This window comes from Bison bison, unplaced genomic scaffold (assembly GCF_000754665.1).
Source record: "Bison bison bison isolate TAMUID 2011002044 unplaced genomic scaffold, Bison_UMD1.0 scf7180017864368, whole genome shotgun sequence".
Lineage (NCBI taxonomy): Eukaryota > Metazoa > Chordata > Mammalia > Artiodactyla > Bovidae > Bison > Bison bison.
Window position 1 is genome coordinate 2,974,111 of NW_011494940.1, and position 11,243 is coordinate 2,985,353.

At 46.4% G+C, this 11,243-nt stretch overlaps 1 protein-coding gene across 4 annotated transcripts in view; it reads right to left on the reverse strand.

Annotated features, from left to right (window-relative positions):
- Positions 1 to 11,243, reverse strand: part of RGS6 (regulator of G-protein signaling 6) — a 192,008-nt gene that overhangs the window by 36,204 nt on the left and 144,561 nt on the right. For all 4 annotated transcript variants that reach the window (XM_010855815.1, XM_010855814.1, XM_010855813.1 and 1 more), the window contains exon 13: positions 7,186 to 7,372. In XM_010855815.1, the coding sequence (XP_010854117.1) occupies positions 7,186 to 7,372 (187 nt within the window). The remainder of the gene's footprint in view (positions 1 to 7,185; positions 7,373 to 11,243) is intronic.

The following is an 11,243-nucleotide window of genomic DNA, read 5'->3' on the forward strand; positions in this document are numbered from 1 at the left end:
AGGTCAGGTGGTCTGGTATTTCCATCTCTTGAAGAATTTTCCACAGTTTGTGGTGATCCACATGGTCAAAGGCTTTGGTGTAGTCAATAAAGCAGAAGTAGATGTTTTTCTGGAACTCTCTTGCTTTTTCGATGATCCAACAAATGTTGGCAATTTACTCTTGGTTTTTCTCTGCCTCTTCTAAATCCAGCTTGAATATCTGGAAGTTCACGAAGATCTGATAGACAGAGTGCCTGAAGAACTATGGACAGAAGTTCGTGACATTGTACAGGAGAAAGGGATCAAGACCATCCCCAAGAAAAAGAAATGCAAAAAGGCAAAATGGTTGTCTGAGGAGGCCTTACAAATAGCTGAGAAAAGGAGAGAAGCAAAAGGCAAAGGAGCAAAGGAAAGATATACCCATCTGAATGCAGAGTTCCAAAGAATAGCAAGGAGAGATGAGAAAGCCTTCCTTAGTGATCAATGCAAAGAAATAGAAGAAAGCAATAGAATGCGAAAGACTAGAGATCTTGTCAAGAAAATTAGAGATACTAAGGGAACATTTCATGCAAAGATGGGCACAGTAAAGGGCAGAAATGGTATGGATCCAACAGAAGCAGATGATATTAAGAAGAGGTGGCAAGAATACACAGAAAAACTACACAAAAAAGATCTTCACAACCCAGCTAATCATGATAGTGTGATCACTCACCTAGAGCCAGACATCCTGGAATGCAAAGTCAAGTAGGCCTTAGGAAGCTCACTATGAACAAAGCTAGTGGAGGTTATGGAATTCCAGTTGAGCTATTTAAAATCTTAAAAGATGATGCTGTGAAAGTGCTGCCCTCAATATGCCAGAAAATTTGGAAAACTCAGCAGTGGCCACAGGACTGGAAAAGGTCAGTTTTCATTCCAATCCCAAAGAAAGGCAAACATCAAAAATGTTCAAACTACTGTACAATTGCACTCATCTCACACGCTAGTAAAGTAATGCTCAAAATTCTCCAAGCCAGGCTTCAACATTCTCAGATACTCTGAGACTTAAAACTGAAGCCAGGCAGCCTGTGTACCAGCCAGCTGACTCCCGCCTGCCTCCTGCCGCCTGCAAAGGCTCTGGGAAGACGTGAAAGCCCTAAGAGGAAGCCTTAGGCTCACGATACTTCCTGTGGTTTCATTCTCTCCTCGAAACCCACCAGCAGTGCTTCAGACAACAAGCCCCGAGATTCAGGTCTCTCTTGGCTCCTATTGCTCTGCCTACCACCGTTTGATTCTTCCTCTTTCAGCTCTAAGCCTTCAATGCTTTCCTACTGTCTTCAGGGTGAGAAAATTCAAATTCCTTAGGAAGACACCCAAGGTGCCCCAGATCTGGCTCCTACATACCTTTTATTTTTGCTTTTCCCCATAAGGAACTCCTTCCAAGAGCAGACATCTTGGGAGTTTAGATCTAGCTTGGAATTATGAGACCTCAGGAAATACTAAAGCCATTAATTTTTGTGAGTTCACACATATAAGGATATAGCACTTATTCAAAGAGTTTTCAGGGCTATTGGCTCATTTGATTTCTCAAAAACCCTTAGAGGGCTTAGAGAAGACATCATCCCCATTTTACAGATGAGAAAACTAAGGCACAAATCGTCAAGATCCTTGCCTGAGACGACAAGGCAAATGGTGGCAATGTAGCTCTCCTGATGCCCCAGCATTAAGACAGAACTCAATCCCTAGCATAAAGAACTGAGTCCATTAAAAAAAAGCCATGGCTCATTTTTCTTCTTTTTCTCCCCTCACGAAGCTAAATCTGTGAAATTGGAACAACACAGCAAACAGCTGAGGGCTATGGTCACAGCCCACAGACCTTTATGGAAGATTTGATCTTGGCCCAAATTTTCAAAGACGCCAAATGGATAGGCAAAACACAAATGCAAATGCTGGGCCCATGCTGACAGGGCGTCTCGTGGGATATTTCCACAGGAAGCAAACACAGGCAATTAACTTTGCTGTAACAATGCCTGTGGTCACATGAAAAAACAAAACCCTCAGAGAGAGCTTACACCCCCTCCCCGGGGGCCCATTTCAAATGAATCCACAACCGTGTCTCAGTCTTCACTCCAGCTACTGACCCCAGATATTCACATGTTTATTGGTTCTTTGACCACTGTTGGGTGGCTTCTGATCCCAGTGGGGGGTGTTCCAAAGGGCTTAGGTGTCATCATTCCCACTTCTCAGATGGGCAAACTGAGTGACCACAAGCAAGCGTAAAGGGCTTACAGGAACAATCCTACAGGCCTAGACAGAGCATGTGGCTAGGATCAGAGCCTGCTCCCTGGCTTGGGGATTTTCTCTGGGGACCAGAGTTTCTCCAGGTCTCTGTATGACAACCAGACCCTCAGCTCTGATAACCCAGGGGCAGTGCTATCTGAGCAGTAGACCTGACTGGCAAGTTGGGAGATCTGAGAGCAAGTTCTGGCTGGATTTTAGCCCTCTCCCCCTTACCTGGAAACCTTGAAGTCACACCTGTGCAGCCAGTGCAGGCAGCAGGGCTGGCCAGGCAGGGTGGGGATCATGGTACTTACCGACTGACTTCCCCTCGGTCGCGGGCTCTAGAATACTCAACCCCAATGCAGAAACACTCATGGAGGTTGGTGGGTTACTGTTACTATACCAAGGTCTCCTCTAACCCTCTCTCCCATATAAATGAAAGATTAATGGCTCCCAACCCGTTATCTTCTATCTTTCTGGATTTCTTGAAATGTTTCAATGATTTTCATGGTATATTATTCAGCACAGTGATCTCAAACTCTGTCCCCGCTGTCTACTTCTTTATGTCCTAAGAATGGTTTTTATATTTTTAAGTGACTGAGAAAACTCAAAAGGAGAATAATGTTTCATGAGCTTTCAGAGTCCAAAAATAAAGGTTTTCAACACAGCCGTGCCCACTTATTGATGTATTTTCCATTGTTACACTATGACAGTGTAGCTGTTTTGGTATGGCAGAACTGAGTACCAGTAATATAGACTCTATGACCTACAAAGCTCAAAATTTAAACCGTCTGGCCATTCACAGAAGAAATTCAGCCTTTTAAACCAACTCTTAGTGTAAAAGACAGGCTACAGAATTAACCTATTTGCACAGCCACTCTATACACATGAATTGAGAGAGAGGAAAAAGTACTAGAACAGGGGTTATCTCTGGGTACTAAGGTTACATACAGTTATGTGAATTTTTTTAAAGCAAATTTGTTAAACACAGAAGTATAAGAAAAGAATATTAATGACATTAATAAGACAAACTTGCAATGTTTTACTGTGGGCCAGACACTGCTAGTCATTGATATGTTTTATTTCACCTAATTCCCTTTCCACAGCATAGGTACCATTGTATCTCTGTACAGATGAGGGAAGAAAACTCGGAGTTTAAGGAACTTGCCCAAGGTCACAGTGCTAGGGAGAAGCACTTGGTGTACTTACGATGAAAGCACACTTGAGAAACAAAATGGAATGTGCTGAAAAGAGAAACCGGTTTAGGAAGAGTGCTTTACTAGAAGTCACAGCATCCCAGTCCTTACAGATGATGAGGAGGTTACAAATGCTTTCTTTGGGTATCTACATGTCTAGTCTACTTCAGTAAGGAGACACAATACATTGGGTTGGCCAAAAAGTTCATTGGAGATTTTCTGTACAATGTTAATGAAAACCAAAGGAACTTTTTGGCTAACCCAATATTTGTGAGTATTTACCTGAAAAATGGCAGAGAACTGTGCTAATGGAGGCTGTATATCCAGAAGCACGTCAAGGCATGATGTGCTGACTTCCCAAGCTTTCCCGTCAAATATTTCTTGACTTAGTAACAATATAAATGTCAAGAAATATTTGATAGGAATATTGACTAAATTTCAATAGTCAGTTGACTAAACTGTGGTGCTTCCACACTTGAAATGCGTGTGTTAAGTCACGTGCGACTCTTTGCGACCCTATGGTCTGTAGCCCATGGGGCTCCTCTGTCCGTGGGGATTCTCCAGGCAGAATACTGGAGTGGGTTGCCATGCCCTCTTCCAAGGGATCTTCTCAGCCCAGGGATCGAACCTACATCTCTTCTGTCCCCTGCATTGGCAGGCAGGTTCTTTACCACGAGTGCCACCACCAGGCAATGACTGAGTACTACTGATATGATTATACTGCTGCTGCTCGTTGGCGTTGTGAGTTTGAGGCTGCTCTGTGGTGATGGAGGATAAAGCAAATAACATGAAGAACTAACGCTGTCATCGATAGTGCCTTTGAGAATCAGGTTTCTAGAAAAAGGGGACACAGACCTAAGAAAGAAGAGGTTAAATAAAATCCCCTGTAGTTTTGAATTTGAATGCAGAGTATCAGTATGATTCATGATGTATTTTCATCAGAAACAACCACCACCTATTTCCTAGTTTTGGCCACTGGAAAAGTCTAAAACTGATAACCAACCCAGGAACAATGAGTGCCCCCAAATGCCCAGATTATCGTCTCTAAAAATATTTCCCACTAACAAAAACAAGGGATTCTTAGATTCTTGAAGAACTAGCTGATTCCATATCTGGGGAAGGGCTGGATCATCTTAGCTTTCCTGATATTTGGATCACATCAAAGACTACCAGGGTCATGTCAGAAGGAGCCAACTGGCCAGAGATGGCACAATGCAAGCAGCAATAACAATAATAAACAAAATGGGTTAAAACATAGCAAATATGCTTAAACCCATGGGTTTACAAGGATACTAACAAACACACAAAAACACCCTAATTGGTCATCATTGGAAGATGACAGTAAACTATTCATTATTTTTAAAATTGGCAAATAGAGGAAATGATTCAAACATATATTCCATCCATCTTATGTGAATTGCATTACTAAATAATCAAACAGTAGATATATTTGACTATTTGTATTTCACTTAATAAATGAAGAAAGAATGACAGGGTTAGAACATCATTTTGTAACCCCTAATTAACTGACGGATCTAAACTATGAGCATCAGTGGCTGTGAAAACCGCAAAGGGAGATGGCTAGACATCATACGCCTTCTGACAAGAGAGCACAGCACAGTCTAGGAAGTAGTTTTGCCCACAAAAATCAAGCTAAAATCTGATTAAATATCCAAGTCAAACTAGCAATTTATAGGAAATGCAGATGGTAGGACACATTAAATAGCAACACAAGGTTGCAAACAGAAAAATCCAGACTGCGGGATCTCTCCAGCACAAAAGACCCAACTTCTTCCTTCAATAAACTTCAAGGATGAGGAGAACATAAAAGGAGCCTGTAGATTACAATGTACTTAAAAGACAAGGCGAGCTACATGTGTGGGCCTTATTTGGATTCTGATTTTGAATAAGAATTTAAAAATGGCATTTAGGAAATACTATGAACTTGAACAGTTGCACGACATTTGATGATATTAAGAGATAATTGCTAATTTCTTAAGGTATTGTGGGAATGTTAAGACCAAAGGGTCAGTTTCTGTTAGAGATATATACCTAAGTATTTACAGATGGAATGGTTAAGTCTTGGATTTGTTTTAAAACTAATGGTGAAAAAGTAGGCAGGGACACAGATAAAATGAGATCGGTCTTATATTGATGATTGTTGAGGCTGGATGAGGGTTCACAAAGTTTCTACTTTTCCATGAAAAACGCCCACAAGTTTCAATAATAAAACATTAAAATAAATCCTTTCTGACATCTTGCTCAGAGTGATAATACTGGGCAGGGAGTATGATGGCTCTGACAAATACACCTTTGAAACATCTCATCTCAAAAAACATGAAACATGTTTCATGAATGATGGAGAGTTGAGGATTGTGCTTCAGAGTGTTCATCTGGGGACTTTCCCATCACCCACGGGGCTTCTCCATCACTTATGAAGCTTCTCCATCACTTATGAAGCTTCTCCATCATTCTCCTCACCAGGATAATGTCACTATGTGCTTGGTACACACACACACACACACACACACACACACACACATACTAAAATCTATCAGAAAAAAAAAAAGGATTTCTCGTGACTTGAATATTTCACTTTGAAGCTGCAAAGGGTGTGAGGGACTCGGGATTTCATAAAGCTAAGTCACTGAACTCTACAAAACCAAATCTACCTGGCCCAGGCATTCGGTGGAACTCATGACCAGGGGGTCACATGAAAGACAGTTGTGGTGTTGAGGCTGCCAAGTGTTTCCATTCTGAAGTTCTGAGCAAATAACAAGGCAAATTGGGATGATGAGGACACCATTTCTCTTCTCATGCCGTTATCTGCACCAGAGACTGAGTTTCCTAAATTAGATGATAATGGCTGTGGGAGGGCAGTTCTCACCTGGGGACCCCACAGGTGCAAGAGATAAAGAGGGTTGAGGAGACAGAGCAAAACCTTAAGCCCTATCACCGGGTGTGGGATGGTAGGAGGAAACAAAACTTAGGGGCCAGGAAGTGTGAAATGGATCTGATGTTTATCTCTAGAGATGGCGTCTCCCAGCCCTCAAGTTAAGCTTGCCGTTTAGGGTGGCTTCTGTTTCTTCCACCAGCTTCACCAGCATCTGTGTGCTAACGGTGCCGTGCAGAGTCGTGTGTCCTTCCCTGTCACCCCCCTGCCCGCCAACTCATGGGTTCCTTACACCCCAGAGCTCATTCACTTATTGGTGACATTGCCTGTTTCCCTGCCTTTCTCTCCCACTAGCCTTTAACTTCCTCGAGGGCAGGGGCTTTGGTCTGTTTCTGATGGTATCTCATCACACGGCACACGGCATGGAATTCAGACGTGTTCCCCAAACATCACTGTGGGATTGGCGGTCACAGTGCAGGGCGGTGGTTATGAGCATGGTCTTGACCTCTGGCCCTCCAGCCCACTCTCCCCACTTTGCTGATGCTGTGCTCTACTTTCCAGATTTTACTATGACTTACTATAGGACTTTGGGTTTTGTAAAACACTTCTGAGATTTTCCTGGAAAAGACATACACATAATGGTAAATTTCTATTTCTACGTAATAACATAACTCATTTAGGAAAGCAGTCCTCCTGGAATTGCACTGTGCATCCACCTGGAATGGTCCCCATTGATGGCCTCATAAATAAAGGCTGAGATTATAACTACATATGACACCTCAGATGTGTGTTCAAGGAGTGGGGTAGTGGAGCTGACACATGAACATCTTGGGACAGAAATGTTTGATGAGATGAGCAAACCTGGGCATCTTCGAATGTGTATCTCCCTCCATCCTTGACGTTCTGACTGGTTATCTCATAGCTGTGAGAATCCAGGTTGATTGCGCTTGGGGCCCCGGGAGCCAGAAACTCTTGCCAGATTTCTTCCACCCTCCTGGCCACATCCTGCAGGGGCTGTTTCTTGAGATCCTGGACTGCCAACCAGAACCTGAAACAGAAGTGCAAGGACAGTTCGTTCCAGGGGCTCCATCAGTAGCTGCTCTGTTGGACGTGGTCCTGGAACTGACATCCCATGGCACTCACTCTTTGTCCCCTGGCTGTCCCAGTAGCCATGTCCCAGGTCATGAAGGCTGCAGGGACTGCTGAGAATACAAAGGTGCTCCATCATTGCACTAAATGTATGTTAGAAGATCGCCTTGCTTCCGGTTACCAAAAAGAGATTTTTCTCTCTCTACCTCAAGTTTTTTTTTTTTTTTTTTTTAAACTCTCTCTACCTCAAGGTTTTTCAGCCTCGGTACTGTTGCCATTTTGGGCTGGATAATTCTCTGTTGTAAGAGTCGCCCTGTACATAGAAAGATATGTAGCAGCAACCTTGGGTTTGACCCATCAGATTCCAGGGGCATCCTCTCCGCCCTTGTGACAACCAGAAAGTTTCTGGCCATTACTGAATGTCTTCTGGGAGGTAAATTCACCCTTGGGAGGGAACCACTGTTTGACATAGAAGCCACGACCCAGACAATGTGAGTCCCTTTTCCATATCTGGTGGGGATCAGTTGGAGGTATTCAAATGAAAGAAAGATCCCAGAAGCAACAGTATCTTGGAGCCATTAAGAATATTTGAGCTGGAAGGACCCAGCCATACATGCTGTTGATGGAGAAACTGAGCCTATTTGCAGCATCAACGTGGGCATGGTGTTCGGCACGTTCCCTGGAGGAGGGCATGGCAACCCGCTCCAGTATTCTTGCCTGGAGAATCCAGGCAAGAACTGGACTTGGACTGTAGCCCACCAGGCTTCTCTGTCCACGGGGTTGCAAAGAGTTGGACACAACTGAGTGACTAAGCACAGCGCAGCACAGGTGCTCAGAAAATGTCTGTTGGATTTCAGGTGGGCTCATCTGGAACAAAGCTGAAGGGACATATATCGGGGATCCCTCTACAAAAGATTCTCCAGGGACTGCTGGAGAGAGAAGCCTCCTGTTCACGACTACATTTGCCTCTCCTGAATCCCTCAGCATCTGCATGGTGCTGGAGGGGCTGGGCATGCACTGTGAGCTCTTTTCTGCTGACAACAGCAGCAGCCAGGGCCAAGGCTTGGACAACAGCTCCCTGGGTCGTGACGATGGTTCCCAAGGCAACCCTGGAGAGGGATTTCAGCAGGACTCAGGTCTGGGTGGCATATTTTCTGTCCTGTGAACAAAACAGGCCAGTTTCCCCATCAATGAGACGAGAGGACAGGTCCCTGGCTCTGTGGTTCCTGCAGCCACGGGAATCACACATACTCAAGTCAACGAAAGGGCAGGAACAAGAGAAGCTGAACCATGACATGGAGGAAGGTGCATTCATTCTGTCATCGAATTTCACCCAAAGTAAGAGGCACTCTTTTTTTTTAAAGGTTAAGCATGTTTTTCTGTTGCTGTTCAGAGAAGTGTGTGGAGCCATGTGCATGGCCTAATGGTGCCACCCAGTGGCCAACTCGGGTAACGTAGCTTCATTTCCACCAGGAAAGAAGACTGGGGGGCGGGGCCGGGGGAGTGGTCTCTGCGTGTGGGTCTGTGTTTGTGCGAGACACGAGCTCTGTGAGCTCCAACTCTCTCCTTGATGTACCATTTGGGATTCTGATGATCTCGCTAACGAAAACCCTCATGGTTTCCTCGCCAAGACCAAGAGTCAGGGAGGAGCCTTGACGGCTTCACTCAACTGGAAGATGAGGAAGTCCTGCTCCCAGCTGTGCTGCCCTCTTGGCATCGCTGTATCTTTCTGGGCCTTTCTTTCCTCCTGGCGCAGTGGGTACAGAGCAGGGGGAGGGGTATGTGGATTGGTCTGAGCACGTCCCATCCCGGTGTAACTCTGCAATACTCTCAGGCCCCGTGGGTGGGTGCTGTGCTGTAGGGGCAGCCTCATGGTGACCACAGGTCAGGAGGGGCCTGGATGGTAAGGCCTGGGGCTCCTGCCACTGACGTTGGCTTCACTTGCCCTTTAACACCAGCCCTCTATGTTTCTGCTCACGTCAGGTCTTTCATAATCATGTCCTCTGGCCACCCAGGGTGAGGGAAACAGTAGCCAGTCTTTAACCAGAGTCCAGACTGGTGGTGGTGGTGGAGCGGGGAGGGAGTTGGGCAGAGTTCAAAGGGGGCTGTTAACTGTTCAGTTGTTCAGAAGGGTCTTTGAAGCTCAGCTGGGAGGGGGGTCTCCTCTACCCCCTTGGCCATTCCCTAAGGTTCCCTTGGACTCTCTGCCCCCCGACTCCCACCAAGGTCTGCCATGAAATGAAGGAGGTGGCCGAGTGCTTTCAAGTGAAAATGGTCAGCTGGTGAAGACAGAACCTACAAAGGCTTTCTTCTCCCAGAGGACCATTTTTGATGGGCAGGTAAAATTTAAGAAATCGGCTCTAAAGAGAGGAGCTAGTGTTGGTTTTTGGAAGGCCTGGAAGGAGGACTGACGTGCAGCTTGGTGAGTCCCTGGCAGCCCTAGGGAGTCACCTCTGGCTGAGTCCTGGGCTGGAAGCAATTCCTTTGGGCCAGGGTCCATCCCAAGCCTACCGGACTCTGCAATTTCTCATACAAATGAGGACACCCAGGTGATTTCCTGATGCCTCAGTCAGGGTCATGTGGGCATCACCTTCTGTCCTTTGTCTCGGTCTGCTCTGAGATGGAGCTCTGGGGAGGCCTCGAGGACCCTGCAGCTTCTGAAAGCCGCAGGCTCCCCATGGTTCCTGAGGCCTCAGCGGTCCTTTCGGCAGAATGAGTTGGGAGCCACATTAATGCACATCACTCAGCTGGGTATAGAGAAGTCTGGGGAGGGTGGGAAGGGAAATTTCGGAATCAAATTTAATCAACTTTTATACACAAAAAATCAAAAGGTTCCCTTTATCATATAAAACCAAGAATTAAAAAAAAAAGTATAAAAAGAAACAACAGGCATGTTGGAGGAGGAGAAACAGAAGGAGGAGCTGAGGGGAGGACAGGGACGGGGAGGATGGAGAGGAAGAGGGATGACACCCCCCAGACAGCAGTCTTCTCTCCCTGCACGCATGGGGACCCTCTCGGCCTTCCATCTGCCTTGGAGATGAGCTGCCTTATCTCTCTCAGGTGACAGTAAAAATGCTGTCACAACCCTATCCTGACATCCCATACGTGTTTCCCATCACTGGCTTTGAAGAACATTTGTGCCAGTTTGAAATTCAGTACAGGCTTGGTTTCCCTTGTGGCTCAGCTGGTAAAGAATCCGCCCAAAATGTGGGAGTCCTGGGCTCGATCCCTGGGTTGGGAAGATCCCCTGGGGAAGGGAAAGGCTACCCACCCACTCCAGTATTCTGGCCTGGAGAATTCCATGGACTGTATAGTCCATGGAGTCGCAAAGAGTTGGACATGACTGAGCGACTTTCACTTTCACAGGCTTGGTTTGTATTGGCCATCTGTGAGCCCATGGACCTGAGCTGGGGGCTCTGAGCCCCGACTGCCTGGCCACCCTCCCCTCGAAAGAGCCCTAGAAGCGCCCCTCGCCCATCTCTTACAGACAGATGGGAGGCCCACTGAGGCCTGCGCCGGTCCTGCTCTTATCACAAGCCCGCAGGTACCACTGCTTCTCCAGGACGCCAGCGGGGAGGAGAGACTGTCAGCGGCCCCGGATCAGCCACCCTGCATTAGCCTCCGTGGCTTCTGGCAGCAGAAGGGCTGTCACGACTGGCAGGCCAGGCGGATGCGCGGGTACCAGGGAGATCACCTGTCCTGCTTTGCCGGAGTCAGCAGAGACGGGGGAGGCAGCCCAGGGCCGACATCTGATCCCTGTCATTGGCTTAGGAATGCTGGTGGGGGGGCAACTGGCCTTCTCGGGGAGGCAGCCTGGGCTCAGAACGCCC